Genomic DNA, 17,217 nt, shown 5'->3' with positions numbered 1-17,217 from the left:
CAAAACAGACACGAGAACAAGTGAGAATAAAATGTAGTATGTTTATCCAACTGTCTTTCATTAACCCAACTTTTAGCCAGAAAATTTCTGAAGAAGTAAAATGCACAGACTTGCATGGCTCTACACATGGCCCACGGCCAGCACGGCGCAGCCCCGAGCTCCCGGGCAGGGACCGGTCTATGATAGGGCTGGGATGAAGTACTGCAGGGAAACGTCCTCGTGGAGCAAATCAAAGTGGATAATCTTGTTACTGACGAGGTCTGAGGAGAGAAGAAACCCTGTCACTGCCAAGAGCCCCAGCGCTGCGGCCCACCTCCCTGGGGACAGGCTGCAGTGGAGGACAGGGCACAGGAGGGGTGCACGTCGCACCGAAGCCCAGGTCAGGTGGCGCACACAGGGCGAGGGGCACATTCCTTGGGAGCCCCGCTCGCTTCAATGGCCATGAGAGGCCCTAGCGAGAGGCAGTGGTGACGGCAGGGCCACAGCCAGCACGGGCAGGAGCGCGGGGGCAGGTGAGGGGACCCCATGGAGCCCATGAGGGTAGGCCAGGCCAAGTGCCAGGCTGCGGAGGGACCAGTCACAGGGGCCGTGGGTGGGGCAGGCGGAGACCCAGGGTGTGGGGCAGAGGAGTGGGACGCTGCAGGACGCCACCCCAGGCCAGAAACCACAGACAGAAAAGCTGGTTTGAAATATCAAGCAAAGGGTAGGAGAAATCCAAGTCGTACTGTGTCACAATCCCTGGCTCATCACTGACCTCTGGGGATCCCAGTCACCTTTCTGAGGGCTCAAGCCACTCAGCTGGCCGCCTGGTGTAGAACCCACAAGGCCCGCTGTCCTGAGCGGGCCACGAGGGGGGGACTCAAGGGCAATGCCCCCCTCCCCCCGGGCTTCCACTCTACACAGGGCAGGGCCGGTTTGCACTGGCGCCACCCAGCAGCCTGTGCAGAGCCTGTCAGCAGACGGGAGGGCTGGCTGAAGCCTGGTCCGACCCCACACCAGGACGCAGCTCCCACCCTCAGCCCTAGAACCCACAACAGGCCAGGCCAAGGGTTCTCGGGATGCAGCGCACGCAGACCCTGGTACCCACCCCAGGATCCGGCCATTCCAGCATCTGCGACCATAACCCTGACCCTCGGTCGCCGTGCCCCATCGCCCCATCTAGTGGACGTGCTCACTGCCCTCCCGTGATCTGCTTCACTGCGTGTCTCCTTCTATGGGGCTGCTCCTCCTTGGCAGGCACAGCCACCTACAATTTTCTGTTCCCGTCAGGTGCGCTCCTGGGCCGTCCTGAGCGCCGCTCCCAGGTGGCCGGGCGCTCAGCCTGCCGGCTCCTCTGTGGAAGGTGTGGCTCCCTTTCAGATGCCCTGATCGGAGCGGCGAGGAGACAGAAAGAGCCATGGAAAGCTCAGGGCGAGCAAGCCCTTCCTCCTGTGTAGCCAATAACTCCTGAGAGCCAGGAGGGAGGTGCAAGCTGAGGAAGACGGGGCCGACCGCGATCCAGGGCCCACAGGCAAAGATCGGGACAGGAGGCAAACGGCCAGGTAGGGGACAACTGTAGGCAGCGCTCAGGGTTCGACCCACGAAGGCAACAGAGGCAGAGCAGGGGAGCTGGGGCCAAGCCCACTTGACGTCAGGGGCTCCTCTCAGCAGGTCAGACTGGACGATCAGCACCCGTTGTCTGGAAGCCTCCCCGGATACAGACCCACACAGCCCCGTGCCTAGCCAGCGATGCTGCAGGCCACCAGGCGCTGCTAAATCCAGGAAACCCCAAACACCCACCTGCCTGAGAACACCGGGTCCCTGTGGCTGAGCTGTGTCTGCACTGAGGAGACCACGTACCGTCACGGGCCTGCCTCTGATTATGGGATCTGAAACGTGGACAACGATACACACACACACTCACTGCACACAGCCCTCGTAGGGTTCACTTGCTGTCCAGCGAGGAACTGCAGGAGCTTCCGGATGTCTATGTGCACTTCAGCCATCTGCTCGGGGGGTCTCTCCTGAGACGCGTCTTCAGAGGCTACAATGACACGGACAGTGTGAGAGGTGACCGGGAAGTGTGGGGACTTAAACGGATGATTCCCGTTGCCACTGGCTGGCACAGCCTGGAAATACAAAGTGTGAACACAGTCGTGGCTCAGCAAGCAGCTACCGAGGCCTTCCCTCTAAAACACTGTGCAAACTCCCAGGAACTCTACCTGAAATATGACCCACTCTCCCCATTTTGGTCCAAGGAAACGGTTCCTGCTAGCCCCCTGCCACATGCTGAGGAGCGGGACCACACAGCTCACATGTGACTGCTCCTCCTTGGGAACGAGGGGGAAGAAACGGTCCTTCCCCCTCTGGCCAAGCATCACACACCCTTGTTGTAACACATTAAAATAAAGAAAACGAGTAACACGGAAGGCACTCATTTCACATGGCTGTCAGCAAAGCCTCGCCAGGTGGACCTCCCATGGCTGGATCAGCACATGCTTCGCTATAGAGTGGACCCCCCTAGGATGCACCTCTCTTAACGCAACGTGCACTGACACACCCTAACTGTAGCACCGGGAGTCCTATCACACGGTTGAGAACGTTGGAGGGGGCCCCAGGGGCTCAGTGGTTGAGCACCTGCCTTCGGCTCAGGTCATGACCTCAGGGTCCTGGGATCGAGCCCTGTATCTGGCTCCCTGCTCAGCGGGGAGCGTGCTTCTCCCTCTGCCTCTCCCCGACTCAGCTCTTGCTCAAACAAATAAAATAAAATACTTTTAAAACTTTAGAGAAAGAACAGAACACACCCGGGATCGATCCGTTTTCCACATCATCAATGGACGTCCCAGGGCCCCGTGTGGCGTCCGCTCCAGCACCCGCTCTGTGTGTCCCAGGAGCTCTGCAGGCACCACTGGGCCCCCTCACCCCCGGCGCCCCTGTCACCCTGTCACTTGCCGCAACTGAACTGGTCCCGTGATGTCCCAACACCACAGAGGGGACGAAACATCAGGTCAGGCGAAGAAAGCTGTTATGTGCTAACCTAGTCCATAAATACTAGGGACTGTAGCGGCAGGAGGTGAACCCTGTCTACCCGGTGTCACTATTCCAGGGCAGAAATGGGCAGATACGGGCCCCTGGGGCCCCAGGGACCACAGGTGCAGGCGCTGCTCCTCAGGCCAAGGCGGCTGAGCTTCCCCAAGCCTGAGACCCCGTCAGCCGCATTTCTCCCGTTCTGCACGCAGAGATCTGAGCAAGCTGTGCCCCCCGAAACCACGTGTTCCACACACAACACGACCCCTGGGAACACGTACCGGGCGGAGGGTTCCCAAGGTCTTTGAAGTGAGTTGTGACACACACTAGTTCTGTTTCTATTTTCAAGTTCAACTCTCCGCTGAGGTTTGCTTCCATGATCTGCAAATGGAGTATTTTACAGTCTTAAAAAAGAAGGAAACAAAAGGGGGAGAAAGAAGATCAGCTCCTGCTAAACCAGGCAACACAGCGGCCGCCAGCTGCAGCCCCCTCGGGGAGGGAGGCCCACCCGACACCCCGCAGCCCCCGCGGCCCCCACAGGAGGGCCCATCAGAGCAGAGACCGGGGAGAGGCGGCAGCAGCCTGGCCCCAGGATCTTGGCAGGTGCCCGCGCGGACAGGAAGCCATGGGGGCGAAACACAAGGGGAGTGGAACGGGAGGGGGGTTTCCAGGAGGGGAGGACAAAGAGCGAGAAGGGATAGCGGAGGGGCCGCCGTGGAGGCGGCGTGCTGTGACGTGCCGTGGTCACAGCAGGACAGAGCCCTAAGCCCTGAACCTCAAAACCATCTGGGGTCCCACTCTCATGCCGAAAATGAGAACCCGTGCTCTAGAGGATTCCTCAAAGGACTGTGGTCAAGCCCCAAAGTGAAATCTTCAGAGAAGACAGCCAGCACGGTGGCAAGAGCGCTCGGAGACGCAGGGTCCAAGCAGCCGCGTCCAGCTCCGCGAGGGCAAACCGCCGGGAACAGAAGGGAGACAGCAGAGCCCGAGTTGGGGCCGGGTCGCCGGCAGAGACAGCGGAGGAGGACACGGGATGGCATGGTGCCCAGCAGCAACACGGAGCCCTGGGCAGCACATGAGGGCCCAGCGGTCCCCGGGAGCCCTGGAAATGGGGAGGGGATGCACCTGCATCTGCCTGCGGGGAACGCTGCCCGCACAGAGGAAGGCCGGCCGGAGCGGCTCACGGCAGGCTCCAGAGAAGGCCCCTCGCCACGCCTGTCCCCACCGCGAAAGCCACTCCTCGCAGTGACTCAATCAGAGCGGAAGCCCGCCCGCCCTGGAGAGCACGCGGTACAGGCCAGGGTGGCGGGAACGCCGAGCAACACGACTCCCAGGTCGTCTGTCCCAAGCGACCCTCTGGGAGGCGGCTCGACGGGACCGCAGGCGGTCTGCTGTCCCCGTACGGCGCAAGCAACACCCGCGCCACTTACAGGGGAATGTGGGAGCAGAGTCCCATGGGAGCGTTTCCGCGCTGACAACGGGGACATCCTCAACTGCTACAAACAGGAGGGGCATGTGGAAATCAGGAGAAGCTTGTCCACAGCTGTATTCTCTAAGCTGTCAAACCCGTGTTCTAACTACAAATGCAACGTAACTACAAAACTTTGAGAATCTCCTGGGAACATAACCCGTTTTTAAAAACCAAGCTCAGGAGTGCCCGGGGGGCTCAGTGGGTGAAGCCTCTGCCATCGGCTCAGGCCATGATCTCGGGGTCCTGGGATCGAGCCCCGTGTCGGGCCCCCTGCGCGGAGGGGGGCTGCTTCTCCCTCCGCCTGCCCGTCCCCCTGCTTGTGCGTGTGTGTGCATGTACTCTCCCTGTCAAATAAATAAGTTCTTTATCACAATTAAACAAAAAAAAGGGTAAAAACCAGACTCAAGGTTGGGAGGTGAGATTTCCAAATTTCGAAAGGTCTGGAGATGTGGCATTTCCGTCTGCACTGCCAGCAGAGTGGCTTGGTGACCTGCACTGAGGGACAGGCCCCGGCCAATCCCCAGAACCCGCCTCCCAGTCTCCCAGCCTACGCCACTTCCAAGGTCACAGACAGCTCTCCTTTCCAGCTGCAGCCTCCACCACCAACCAGCACGCTTGGGTAACGGGACTAAACCCACCAGTGAGGTTCACAGAAAGATGCGTGTGCCGCCGTATAGCCCACGGCCTCGCGGACCAGCCCATGGCATGCGGTCTCTCTCCCAGGTGTCGGCACCTGCCCCCCTCTAAAGCCGGAGGTCTTCGGGAATCCACAGAGCTGTCTGCAAGTCGGCAGTTTTGGTTACCCACCAAACCCAGAGGCTGGTGGGAAACCTGAGACCTGCGGGGAGTGGGTGGGGGGACTCGGCCCGCAAGGCTCTGGGCTCGGGCAGCCGCATCTGTACGCAGCAAGCGCAGTCTGATATTCCTCATTCCTGTCCCTTAATACCTGTGAACTCAAGTATTTCTCATTCTAGAAACAAAATTAAAAACCTCTCTGAACTTGACTGAGCACTTATCTGGAGTTTGTTAAGATTTTTATTTCTAGGTCATCTCTACCCCCGACGTGGGGCTTGAACTCACAAGCCTGAGACCGTGAGCAGGAGAGGCGCAGAAGCCAGGCAAGGACCCACAGGCTCCGAGCGTCCCAGGCGCCTCTGATGACTTGAAATTGAATAGGAAACAGTCCTCCAAAGATCGGACTGTTGCATAATCTTGGAAACATGCCCTCGAACGTTAAGTGCTTGCTGTCAACTCTCCATGTGAACCCAGACACATGCTGTCGCATTTCTGAGCCCATCCTCCTGGAATCCAGCACAGAACCTGAGCAAAATAACATAAAACAACCTGCAGGTTCTCACTGCCTTTGAAGTGGTTTCATATCAAGATTTCATTCAGGAAAGCAGCCTGCCAGGCTCTCCTAAGCTTTCTTCTGATCCTAAAACCGAAGTGATCGCACACGAGCCCACCCACTGGGGCACCAGCAGGGTCTGGAGTGTAATGGCCACCAAAACTCAGGGACAGAGGGACAAAGGCCTAGTCCTCTGAGCGCGGGCCACCGAAGGCTGGCTGTGACCATCCTCGGGAACATCAACCGCTCCAACGTTACTCTATTTCTCACGGGGCTGGGAAAGCCCTTACTTCTCTGTGATTTCGCCAGTGACCGTCCCCTACCACTTCTAAGCGTGACCCAGTGCGCTGGGCAGCCAGCAGGAAGCGTCTCTCTGCACACACAGAGCAGCAAAGCTCCCATGAAGATGTGCCATCCTGCTCACCTCGGGGGATACCTGGCACGAGGCCAATGGGCTGCACAGTGTGGCCAGGAGGGGCCTCAGGCCCACGTGGCCCGAGGACCACCCCTTGCCACAGCGTCACGATACCATCACCCCTGCTTTAACCACAAAGCTGACGAGTGCAGCTTCTGAGCTGAGGGCAGGCGGAGCAGGACGGGGCTCTCACCTCGGCCACTGCAGGCGGTGCCAGGCTAGGCAGCAGGCACACCAGGCTGCGCATCGGGACTTGGTCCCAGACCCCAACCCACACCTCCTGAACCAGAACGTCAGCTGGCTCTCCCTGCAGGCCTCCCCGCTCCTGCCTGGGACCCCAAGTACAGCCGCACGGGCCCCACCCCGTACCCAGGAGGTAGGGAAAGACCGGGGGGCTCAGCCCGGGTGTCAGCACCTCCTGGAGGGGGATCTGCGCAGGCTGAGCCCCCTCCTTTCCCTCTCTCCCCCTTCGGACGCAGACTTCTGGTCAGGCTCACTGAGCTGTGTGCCTGGCCACTCCAGAATACTTCCCAGCAAGAGTTCCAGACTGTAGCAGCCACGGCATGAAATCTGTTTTTAAACATTCCAGAGAGGGCAGCCCCGGTGGCGCAGCGGTTTAGTGCCGCCTGCAGCCCGGGGCGTGGTCCTGGAGACCCGGGATCGAGTCCCACGTCAGGCTCTCTGTGTGGTGCCTGCTTCTCCCTCTGCCTGTGTCTCTGCCTCTCTCTCTCTGTCTCTATGAATAAATAAAATAAAATCTTTAAAAAGTTTTAGAAAATAAATAAATAGGGATCCCTGGGTGGCGCAGCGGTTTGGCGCCTGCCTTTGGCCCAGGGCGCGATCCTGGAGACCCTGGATCGAATCCCACGTCAGGCTCCCGGTGCATGGAGCCTGCTTCTCCCTCTGCCTGTGTCTCTGCCTCTCTCTCTCTCTGTGACTATCATAAATAAAAAAAAAAAAAAAAAAAAAGAAATAAATAAACATTCCAGAGAGAGAAAAACATCTCTGATGGCTCTGGGCCCCTGTGCTGAGTCATTTCCACTGAACCAAAAGAACACTCAGAGCCCTGGATTAACTGCCCTGCCTGTCCCCCCATGTGCCTCACGAAGCCCCTCAGAGCCTCTTGGGGGTGCCCAGAGTTGCCCCAGAGGAAGCTCCCAGCCTGACAGCTGGATTCACGTGAAAGCAGCCACAAGAAAACGCAGACATTTGGGGGTAGCCTCGTCCCGGGCTAAGTGGACAGGACCCTCCATTCACGGCCAGCACCAGTGACTCCTTAAACAAACACGTATTAGCAGATCAAACATGGAACGTCGTGTCCAACATAGGAAAGAAGGCCCAAAACCGCTAAACACATCCTCACGAGGCCACAGATGCAAATACACGGGACGAGGGCCACGGTGGATGCTCTCCCCGAGGGGAGGCAGCAGAGAAGCCCCAGAACAGGATTCTGCTGGCACCGGTGAAAGTGCTGGCTCTGCACCCAGGCCAGGTCTCCGGGGCGCCCGGACACCACAGGGCGGGGCATGAAGGCATCCATACCTCCAGCAGGCGCGGCCTTCTCCCAGGGCACGCGGCCCAAGCCAAATGCTTGTAAGATACGTGAAATGCCCTTTTCTGAAGAAGTCACCACTTACAAGGTGATTGCTGATGTTCTTCATTTTTTCCACGATGCTCTTCATCGTCTTCAAGGCTGGTAAGTAAATACTAACCTACAAAACCAACGAGGAACATCGAAGGTATTAGAAACATGAGCACGGTCAGGTAGTGACAGGGGCTCACTACCCGTCTGCGATGCGTGTGTGCTTAGCAGCTCTCAAGGCCCGTTCTCTAGTTGTCTGAATAAAGTTCCTTTAAAAACACAAAAAGAAGGACGCCTGGGTGGCTCAGTGGTTGAGCATCTACCGTTGGCACAAGGCGGGACCCCAGGGTCCCGGGATCGAGTCCCGCGTCGGGCTCCCTGCACGGAGGCTGCTTCTCCCTCTGCCTGGGTCTCTGCCTCTCTCTCTGTGTCTCTCAGGAATAAGTAAAATCTTTAAAACACAAAAATATGAAAAGAAAAACAACTTTACCACCCTGCTACCTCCTCCTGCCTCTGGTCACCTGGGCGATGGCGTCCCTGTGGGCATCCGCCTGGGGCCAGGCCGGCAGCCCTTTAGCCAAGATGCCCCTGCACGGCCGGCGGGATGATGCAGCACCATCCTCTGCCCTGCGGGGCCACAGCCACACGCTGGCCCCACCCCACACGGATAAACCCTGCGAGGGAGCCTGGCTCCAGCCCTCAGCCCGGGCTCCGAACAGCGCCTGAGACGGTGCGGTCCCTGTAGGGACCTGCCAGCAGGAGTAAACGGTCTCCCCAGTCTGTGTCAACACTTCCCTTTCCAGAAATTGTGAGCAAGAGGCGGAGGACTCTGTGGCACCGCCCTGACTCTCGGGGGCTCTGGGAGGCCCCCCGGCAGGACCCGCTCTTATACACGTCCTGGACAGCGCTCCCCACAGATCTGTCCCCTCTGTGCCCCGCTAACTCCAGTGCTACGACCCAAGCACTTCTCTCTCCGTGTGTCGCGTGTGGTGTTTCCGCCAAGTGCAGCGCTATCTTTAGGTATTTTACATAATCCACAAAAGGCAATTACTGCAATTCTTTTCCTGAAGTATCCTTTAAAAATGACTAGCATTTCCTCTCAGGTACTGTATGATTTTTAAATAAAATAAACTACAAGACCGTATCTGAAATCAGGGAACTGGAATCACAGCACTGAACACGTCACGAGCGAAAGACAACTGGCATCACTCACATCGGAGTCTGGGATGGTAGGTTCTTGCAAATCCTTCCACAGCTTTCTAGGAATAACCTTGACGGGGATGTCATGGGTCACCACGCGACTGCTGCTCGACACAGATAACTGTCAAGAGAAAAATTAAAACATATTCTCGTAGCGTGAATTAAAAAGACAGAATAACTGAAGGATAAATGGAAATGGGTACCCAAATCTAAGTGGAACGGCCTCAATTTGTTCATCAAGGCACATTCACCAGATATTTAGTGCAGGCCTGTTTGGCTCTTAATCCTGTAACAGGTTAGATGTGTGGGAAGTAACACAGGATCCCCAAGTTCCAGGGGCACAGGTGGGTCAATGAGCAAGAAAACCAACACCCACAGGGGCATCCGGGGCTCAGTCGGTGAAGCATCTGCCTCTAGCTCAGGCCATGATCTTGGGGTCCTGGGATCGAGCCCCGAGTGGGGCTCCCTGCTCGGCGGGGGTCTGCCTCTCCCTCCGCCTCTCCTCCGCCCCCACTGCTCAGGTGCACACATGCAAACATGTGTTTTCTCAAATAACTAAATAAGTAATCTTTAAAAAAGGGAGGTGGCTGCATTGAGGGAAGGTGAGGAGGAAGGGCACTGGGCTGCAGGTCTCAGGGAGCCAGAAAGGGAGACATTCCAAATGGAAGCCTGAGGGCCCCTAAAGTCTGGGAGCTGGGAAAGAAGAGGATGCTCCAGGGGACCATGTGGACGGCGGGAGTCGGTGATTTGGCTCCAAGACAGCGGGGGCCAGGCGCGCAGGGTTCTGGACATCATGGTAAGACACGTCAACCCCATCCTGTGGGTCAAGAGAGCCTACAAGGTGTGTGTCCCGAGGACAGCCAGGCAACAGAGGCTTCTGGAAGCAGCACTGACAGGTGTGCATTCTGGGAGAACAGGAGGTCACCCGAAGGTGTCAGAGGGGACGTGGGGAAGTCCTCCCAAGGTGCAAACAGACAGAGAGCATGATTTGTGCACGAGGTGACCACACCTGTAATGGGAACACGCAGTCGGAAGCGGGGTGGGAGGGCCCTGGCACGGGGAAAGACAGGGTCCCAGCCCGCGGCAGGAGCGCAGCACCATTTACACACGAGGGGGCCTGACTCCCGTGGAAAGCAAGTGTCTGCGCGCACATCCCTCCTGCTGGTAAGCCAACTAGCCTCCCGTGTGCTGCTGCAAAGTCCGGATTCACAGCCACTGGTAACCGGCCGGGGCCGGCTCCGCGCTGCCCCCCACTCACCAGCTCTATCGAGACCGTGAGGCAGGGAAAGTGCTTATTAGTCAGCTTGATCTTCAACGCTCTGGCGTTCTGGGCCGTTTTCAAAGCTCGAGATAAATTTTCCGCGGTTAGGTCTAAATAGATGGCGTTGTTCTCCGCAGAGATGCCCTCCATCTGGAACTCGCTGAAGAAGTTCTCCTGAGGGAAGGCGAGGAGGGGACCCTGTGGCCTTTCCCAGGGCTCCCGCGGAGGTGCCCCGGCCGCCCGCGCCTCCTCTCACCTGCTCCAGCTCACACCACATGCTCACCCCTGCGCTGGCCACTCTGTCCGACAGCACAAAGTTCAGCTTCTCCGGGCTGATGCGCAGCGTGCAGGTCTTGGCCAGCTTGGCGATCATGGCACTGACCCCTGCGGGGAGCGAGGGCGCAGGGCAGCTGCTTCAGGAGGCTGGTGCGAAGGGGCCTGGTGCAGCGCCCGGGGAGGGGGGGGGGGGGACGGGGACAGGACGGGGTCGGGGAGGGGACGGAGCGGGGACTGGGAGGGGGAGGGGGAACGGGACGGGACGGAGCGGGGACGGGGAGGGGGAGGGACGGGACGGGGACGGGGCGGGGAGGGGGACGGGGACGGGGCGGGGAGGGGGACGGGACGGGGACGGGGCGGGGAGGGGGACGGGACGGGGACGGGGCGGGGAGGGGGACGGGACGGGACGGGACGGGACGGGGCGGGGGAGGGACGGGGCGGGGACGGGGCGGGGGGGGGGGGGGACTGGGACGGGACGGAGCGGGGACAGGGAGGGGGCGGGAGGGGGAGGAGACGGGGACGGGACGGCGGCGCGGGGCTCCCTCTCACGCTGGGCCACAGGGCTGCAGGCCGAGCCGGGGCGAGCCCAGGGCCCCCCCCACGCTCGTCTGGCCCAAGGCAACTTCCCCGACCGTCCTGGGCGCCGGCTCAGCCCGCGGGCCCCACCGGCCTCCAGCCCCCCTTCCCCCCCTTCCCCCCCTTCCCGGGGGCCCATCACCTCCCCGCCCCGCGCCGACGCGCTGCCCCACGCCCTTCTCCCCGTCGCCGCGCGCCCCGGCATCCGCCGGCCCCCGCCCCCGCCCCCGCGCCGCCCCCGCGCCCTCCCCGCCGCCGCTCACGGGTGAAGTGGTTCAGACAGGCCGCGTCCACGATCTTGGCCCGAAACTTCATGGCGGGACCCGCGCCGCCCGGGCCGGTGGGCGCTCCCCACGCCCCTGCAGCCGACCGCCGGACACCGCGCCGCGCGGGGAGGGCGTCAGCGCACGGCGGGGCGGGCGACCGGGGTCACATCCGGGGGAGGCGGGGATGGGGGGGGGGGGCTCACGTCTGGGGGGCGGGGCTCCGGGGCACATCCGGGGCGGGGCACCGGGGCACATCCGGGGGCGGGGCTCCGGGGCACATCCGGGGGCGGGGGCGGGGGTGGGGCGGCCGCGCCCCGGAGGCCCCGCGCCGTGAGGTTCCCCCCCGAGGAGCAGGTCCCGGGCTCAGTGCGGGTCTCGCTCCAGGTCACGCCCCGGGACGGGGTCCGGGTCGCGCTCCCGGGGCCGTGGGGTGTGAGGGCTCCGGGGGCTCGGAGGTCGCAGCCCGGGGCGGGCGGGGCCGGGGCCTCTGGGGGCTCCTGCGCCGCCCGGTCGTCACCCGGGAGTGACGGGAGTGTCTGCGGCCTCGGGCTTCGCGGGGACGCCCTGACACCCTCTTTCCGACTGTTGTGAACACACACGTGAGACCGACAGTTTATGCACGAGGGATGAAGCCCAAGCACCGCCCGGTGTACGGGCCCGCACCGCGGCGGCGGCCCTCCTGGCCCCGAGGGAGCCGGGTGACGCGCTTCTACTTCTGAGTCTCTCGGGGCTCGAGGCCCTGAAGATGAAAGGGCCCTCCCCAACCGGAGACTGGCTCGCGCGGCCTGGCGGGAGGAGGCGGGACGCTGCTGCGGGGCGGGGCGCGGCGGGGCGGGGCGGGGCGGGGCAGGGGCGGGGCGGGGCGGGTGCTGCAGCGACGGCCGGCACCGGCAGAGGACGCTCGTGTGCTTATGCGCTCTGATATCCTACAACTTTTTAAAAATGTCTTATTCATTTATTCATGAGGGACACACGCGGGACAGAGGCGGAGGCCCAGGCGGAGGCGGAAGCAGGCCGCACGCAGGGAGCCCGCCGGGGACCCGACCCGACCCGGACCGGACCGGCCCGCCGCAGCAGCCCCCAGCCCGAGCGCCGGCCGCCCGCCCTGTCGGGGCGCTGATGGGCGCGCTCGCCCGCCTGCACCCAGGGTGTCTGTCGAAACACGCGCACTTAGTCCCCTGGTGTTTCCGGCGCCCTTCTCTGGGCCTTTCCAGTCTTTGTTGGTTTCGCCCTCTTTCCCCCTTAGAGTCCCTTGCCGGACTGGCTCAGCGGTCCTGAACTCCTTTATTTGTTGCCTGTCTGGGAAACTCCTGATCTCTCCTCCGTCCTGGACGACAGCCTCGCTGAAGAAAGGATTCCTGGCTGCATACTATTCCCATTCAGCATATTGAACATGTCCTTCCCCTCCTTTCGGGGCTGCCAAGTCTGTGGACAGATCTGCTGAAACTCGATTCATCTCCTTGTCGGTTAGGGCCCCCCCCGCCCCGCAACCCCGCCTCGCGCCGTCAGGACTCTTTCCTTGTCTGTGTACCTCGTGAGTTCAGCTGCCACGTGCCCTGGCGGCGTCGGCTGCTCGTGAATTCAGTGGGAGTTCCCTGTGCTCTCGTTTTCAGTGTCTGTGTCCTTCCTCGGGTTAGAGAAGTTTACATAATTTGTCCAAATAAAACTTCTGCCCCTTTTCTCTCTCTTCATCTTCTGAGTCTCCTATGATATGAATGTTATTGTTTTAATAAGTGGCTGACTTCCCTACGTCTGCCTCTGTGGTCCATAACCTTTCCTGTTTTGAAGGCTTCCACTTGGGACTGCATCAGGTATAGCATTTTTAACGTTGGCCTGACTAGATTTTAGTTCTTTTATTTCTACAGTAAGGGATTCTCTAGTTTTCTTCTGTGCTCTTTTTCAGCCCAGCTGCTATCTTTATAATCATTGTTTTAAACTGTAGTTAGACGTCATATATGTGTATTGATGAACTTCCTGGCCGTGAGTACTACCTCATGTTATTTTATGGAGGTGAATTTCTCCATCTCCTTATTTTATCCAGAAAGAAGGAAGAAAAAAAAAAAAACAAGAAAAACAACAATAACAACAACAGCAACCACCCCCCCCCAAAAAAAAAAAAAAACACCCCACTAGATCCTGTGTGTGTTTTGGCCTGCTTGTTAAAAGAATCTAAATTCCAAAATAAGAAAGAAAATCAAAGTACAATGAAAGTAAACAAAAATAAGTCACATATAAGGTATATACATAAAAATTAAAATCAAGCAATTAATAAAAAAGAATCGAAGAAAAGAAATGAAAATAAAGCAAGCACAAAGTACAGACGAAGCTCGACCCCACTCTCCCCGCGGAGCTGGAGCTCTGCGGCCTCGGCCTCTGCGGTCGTGGGTCCACCTGGCCGCAGCGAGGGGTCGGGGCGGGGCCTGGGGGCGGGGCCGCGGCGCTGACGTCAGATGCGCACCTGCCTCGGGGGTGATGCACCTGCCTCGGGGGCGATGCACCTGCGGGTCAGAGGCGGGGTCTGGCCTCCCGCGGGCAGCGCTGTGCTGCCCCTAGCCTGGGCGCTGAGGGCGGGATGCGGCAGGGGCGCCGGGTCCCCTGGGCCTGGGGCTGAGCTTCCCGCCCCCCAGTCTGCAGGGGCCTCCGCAGAGGAGCGCCCGGCCCCGGGCCTCCGCCGCTTCTGCAGACCCTGCGTTCACCCTGCCTGAGGCCCAGCTTCTGTTTATTTTTTGATCTCGGACAAGTGACTGAGTTTCACACCTCCAAGTTTTAGGGGCTGCCCTGGAGGAGACCCGTGCTCCTCCCACCCGGGGGGGTCTCCTCCCACTTCTGGCCTTTGCTGGCCGGGCCCAGGGACGTGGCTCCGTGACTGCACAGGGGTTTGCAGTTTGTGGCCACACAGGGCAGACAGCTGGCCCTAGTCCCGCGGCTCTCGGCCGGGGTCCCCGCTCCTGGGCCTGGGAACCGTTGGCGCCACCGTCCTTGGGACCCCGGGGACCCTGAGCCCACCCTGTCGCTCCAGGGGCCGCCCCCCACTTCGCCTCCCGAGCACCGTCAAGGCCGGCGTGTCCCCCACTCTAGCAGACTTCTGAAAGTTCTGACTTTGTGCTCTGCTGCTTCTAATACTGTGCGTAGACCCGTCAGCCGGCTCCCTGCCCCTGTGGGATCCGGGGCTGTGTCTCCCCCAGACCGACTGATTGATTTTCTTTTTAAGATTTTATTTTTCTGTCATCTCTACCGCCACATGGGGCTTGAACTCTCCGCCCCAAGAACAAGAGTCGCATGTTCTTAGGAACCACACCGAGCGGCCAGGCTCACTTTGATTGATTGATAGGTAGTAATTGAAGCCGACGTGCTGCCTGTGTCAGGGCAGAAACTGAGCCCCCGCGTGGAGGTGCGGTGGAGTCATTGGGACCTTGATCGATGTTAAAGAAACCATAGCTTCCCTGGGAGCCCAGGGAGTGGGGCCCACACACTTGACAAGTTGGCCATTTCCTTGACCAGGAGTCATTTGCCTGCCGATTTATTTAAATTGCTATTCAATGGTGAAGGTCGTTCTAGGATGGGGATACAGCCAGAACGTTCTAGGTTCGGAGGTAGCTAAAGCTCCCCCGTCATGGACTCCATGTCCCAGTTGGGTGCAGAGATAGGCGAGCCAGCAAAGAGATGAGAAACATGGCCTTGGGGTGCCTGCCGGCCTGGTCGGGGGACCTTGATCTCAGGACTGTGAGTTTGAACTCCATGTTGGGTGTAGAGAGGACATAAAAATAAAATCTTTAACAAATAATAGATGGATGAACCAATAAAGCATGACATCGAAGGTAAGTGCTCGCTTCAGGACAAACCTCAAAGCGGACTATGTCTAACCTGCGACCTGTTCTTGATCGCCCCGCTTGCACTCCTGGGCCCAGATGATGTCCTCCACGAGGGACGGTCCCACCCGAGTGGGAGTGGGCTTCCTTCCCTGTAAGGCCCGTGCCTCCCCTCGTTCTGCAGGAGAGAAGAGCCGGGAAGGCATGAGCTCGGGGGATCAGCATAAACCTCGGCGATGGTCCTTCCCAATCCCGGGAGCCAGAACTCGGCCTCCTTTTGGGACCCGACGTCGTAAAGAAGCCCGTGTGGTCAGTGGCTCGGATGCAGGGTGGAGGCCGAAGGAGAATCAGGAAGAACAAAATAGGGGGGAAACCAGAAGCTGAAGGAGAGGAGGACAGATGTCAGCATCCGGAGCCTTCGCGGGGACCCGGCGTCCTTTCCCAGGAGGGGCCCCCCTCTGTAGGGTGCTTCCCGCCGCCCCGCGCTCCCCGTTGGCATCCGCAGGCACATCCCTGGGCCTCCAGCGCCTCTGCAGCCGTGGTCTGGAGCGTCCTCCGTGTGTCCTACCGGGGACCCCAGCATCGTGTCTGTAACCATCCGGCTGCTGTCTGACAACAATCGGGGGATTCCGACGTTTGTTGGGTTTGGGGTGTGTGTGTGTCTGTCGCCGTGCCGCAATCTGATCCTCAGGCCGCGTCATCCTGATGCCGAAATGGTTGAAACACCATCATTTCTGGTGCTGGCGCTGGGCGGCTAGCTGGGTTCTCCTGGCCGACCCAGGCTCCCTCGTGCCGTGCCGTCCTGCTGGAGGGTCAGCTGAGCTGGAAGGTCCGGCTCGGCCACATTCCCATGTCCGGCAGTGGGTCCCGCCAAGCGCCGGCTGCTTCTCTTCTCCCCGATGCCTCTCCAGCAGGGAGCCAGACCTCGGGGCCGCCCTGGGGGGAGCTCCTGAGGAGCCGGCTGCCCATGGCGGGGAGCCCTGGGGCTGCCTGTGTGTGGGAGTCAGGGTGGGGATGGGGCTGGGGTCCCTCGGTCCCCTGTGCTGCCTGGCCTTCAGGCTGAGCCCCATGCTCACCCAGCCCCTACTCTCTAGGGCGTGCAGGGTGCCCTCCACACACTGGTGCGAGAGATCCAGCAGCACCAGGTGTGCACGCTGAGCCCACCCGGTGAGGGTGGCCCAGGTGTGAGAGCTGCAAGGGCCTGCTGTCCTGACATCCCCTCCGGGGCCACGCTGACCGCCCCGCGGGCCCTCTGTGCCCCAGGTGCACAGGCCTGGGGTGGGGAGGGGAGGAAGCGCCCCAGAGCCCAGGCAGCCCAGGCCCCCTGGACAGAGGGGGCACAGACCTCCCAGGGCGCTTAGCACAGACCCTGGTGACCTGAGGCTCCCCGGCTGTCTCTCTGTCCCAGGCCCGTCCTGGCCGCGGGCACAGGCTGAGTCGCAGTAGTCTGTGGGGTCCTGACCCTGGCATCTGGCCGTCCCTGGAAGGCACGTGGGGATGTCAGCTGTGTGTGCCTGGTGGCGCCCCTGCAGGGGCTGGTTGGGGCCTGGGCGGTGCCCCCTCCTCCTCTCTGGGGGTGTCTCCGCACCCCGTGCACAGAGCTCTGGGAGACGCAGAAACAAGCCGGCCGTGCATTTTCACACAACAACACTTTATTGAACTTGCAACAGCAAACAGGGCCTCAGAGCCGAGGGTGCGCGCTTTCCCCTGGGAGACCTTCCTGTCCTTAGAGGAAAGCGGGAAGCCCACAGGGGTGCGGGCGCTGGAGTCCCCCACCTGGGAGCCTGTGCAGACTCGACTCCGGGTGGGGGCGCGTGTCCTGAGGTTGGGGCATTGAGAGGCGGTTCTGGGGACAGCAGGGCTGACGTGGACCTGAGGCCCATGGGCTCCTGCGCTGGGTCCCCACAGGGCAGCTGGACCCCAGCCTTGGGCCCCCTGGGGCCGGGTGACTGACTGCTGGAGCCCCAGCACGTGGAGGAGCCTGCCTCCTGGTGTGGGTGTGGATGG

The 17,217-nt window shown here is 60.6% G+C and overlaps 1 protein-coding gene and 1 long non-coding RNA gene across 8 annotated transcripts; one reads left to right on the top strand and one right to left on the bottom strand.

The window, feature by feature from the left end:
* Positions 1-27: 27 nt before the first annotated feature.
* On the bottom strand, positions 28-11,558 carry LOC144297804 (checkpoint protein HUS1). 7 transcript variants are annotated; one of them, XM_077871927.1, is made up of 9 exons: positions 11,399-11,558; positions 10,540-10,667; positions 10,281-10,457; positions 9,036-9,143; positions 7,878-7,952; positions 3,288-3,387; positions 1,904-2,023; positions 1,179-1,364; positions 28-260 (listed from the first exon to the last, which is right to left on the bottom strand). In XM_077871927.1, the coding sequence occupies exons 1-8, from the start codon at positions 11,448-11,450 to the stop codon at positions 1,195-1,197; spliced, it is 930 nt and encodes a 309-aa protein (XP_077728053.1). In that variant the 5' UTR covers positions 11,451-11,558; the 3' UTR covers positions 28-260; positions 1,179-1,194. The 7 variants fall into 7 exon arrangements, with proteins under 7 accessions (XP_077728053.1, XP_077728051.1, XP_077728054.1 ...); XM_077871925.1 differs by having other exon boundaries at positions 1,251-1,364; XM_077871928.1 differs by having other exon boundaries at positions 1,251-1,364; positions 10,567-10,667.
* On the top strand, positions 10,258-13,080 carry LOC144297805 (uncharacterized). The gene is made up of 2 exons (XR_013364663.1): positions 10,258-10,709; positions 12,368-13,080. It is a non-coding gene; the product is annotated as an uncharacterized LOC144297805 (long non-coding RNA).
* Positions 13,081-17,217: the final 4,137 nt, after the last annotated feature.

Source organism: Canis aureus, chromosome 26 (genome assembly GCF_053574225.1).
Source record: "Canis aureus isolate CA01 chromosome 26, VMU_Caureus_v.1.0, whole genome shotgun sequence".
NCBI classification, from domain to species: Eukaryota; Metazoa; Chordata; class Mammalia; order Carnivora; family Canidae; genus Canis; species Canis aureus.
The sequence above is the reverse complement of the archived record's forward strand: the minus strand, read 5'-3'. Positions and strand labels throughout refer to the sequence as shown.

Excerpts from the sequence above, each read along its gene's own strand:
- LOC144297804 (XM_077871925.1), bottom strand. The coding sequence starts at position 11,450 with ATGAAGTTTCGGGCCAAGATCGTGGACGCGGCCTGTCTGAACCACTTC. Across the intron at positions 10,458-10,539 it reads TGTGGTGTGAGCTGGAGCAG|GAGAACTTCTTCAGCGAGTT; the intron begins GTGAGAGGAGGC and ends GCCTTCCCTCAG. Across the intron at positions 2,024-3,287 it reads CCTTGGGAACCCTCCGCCCG|CCTCTGAAGACGCGTCTCAG; the intron begins GTACGTGTTCCC and ends GTGTCATTGTAG.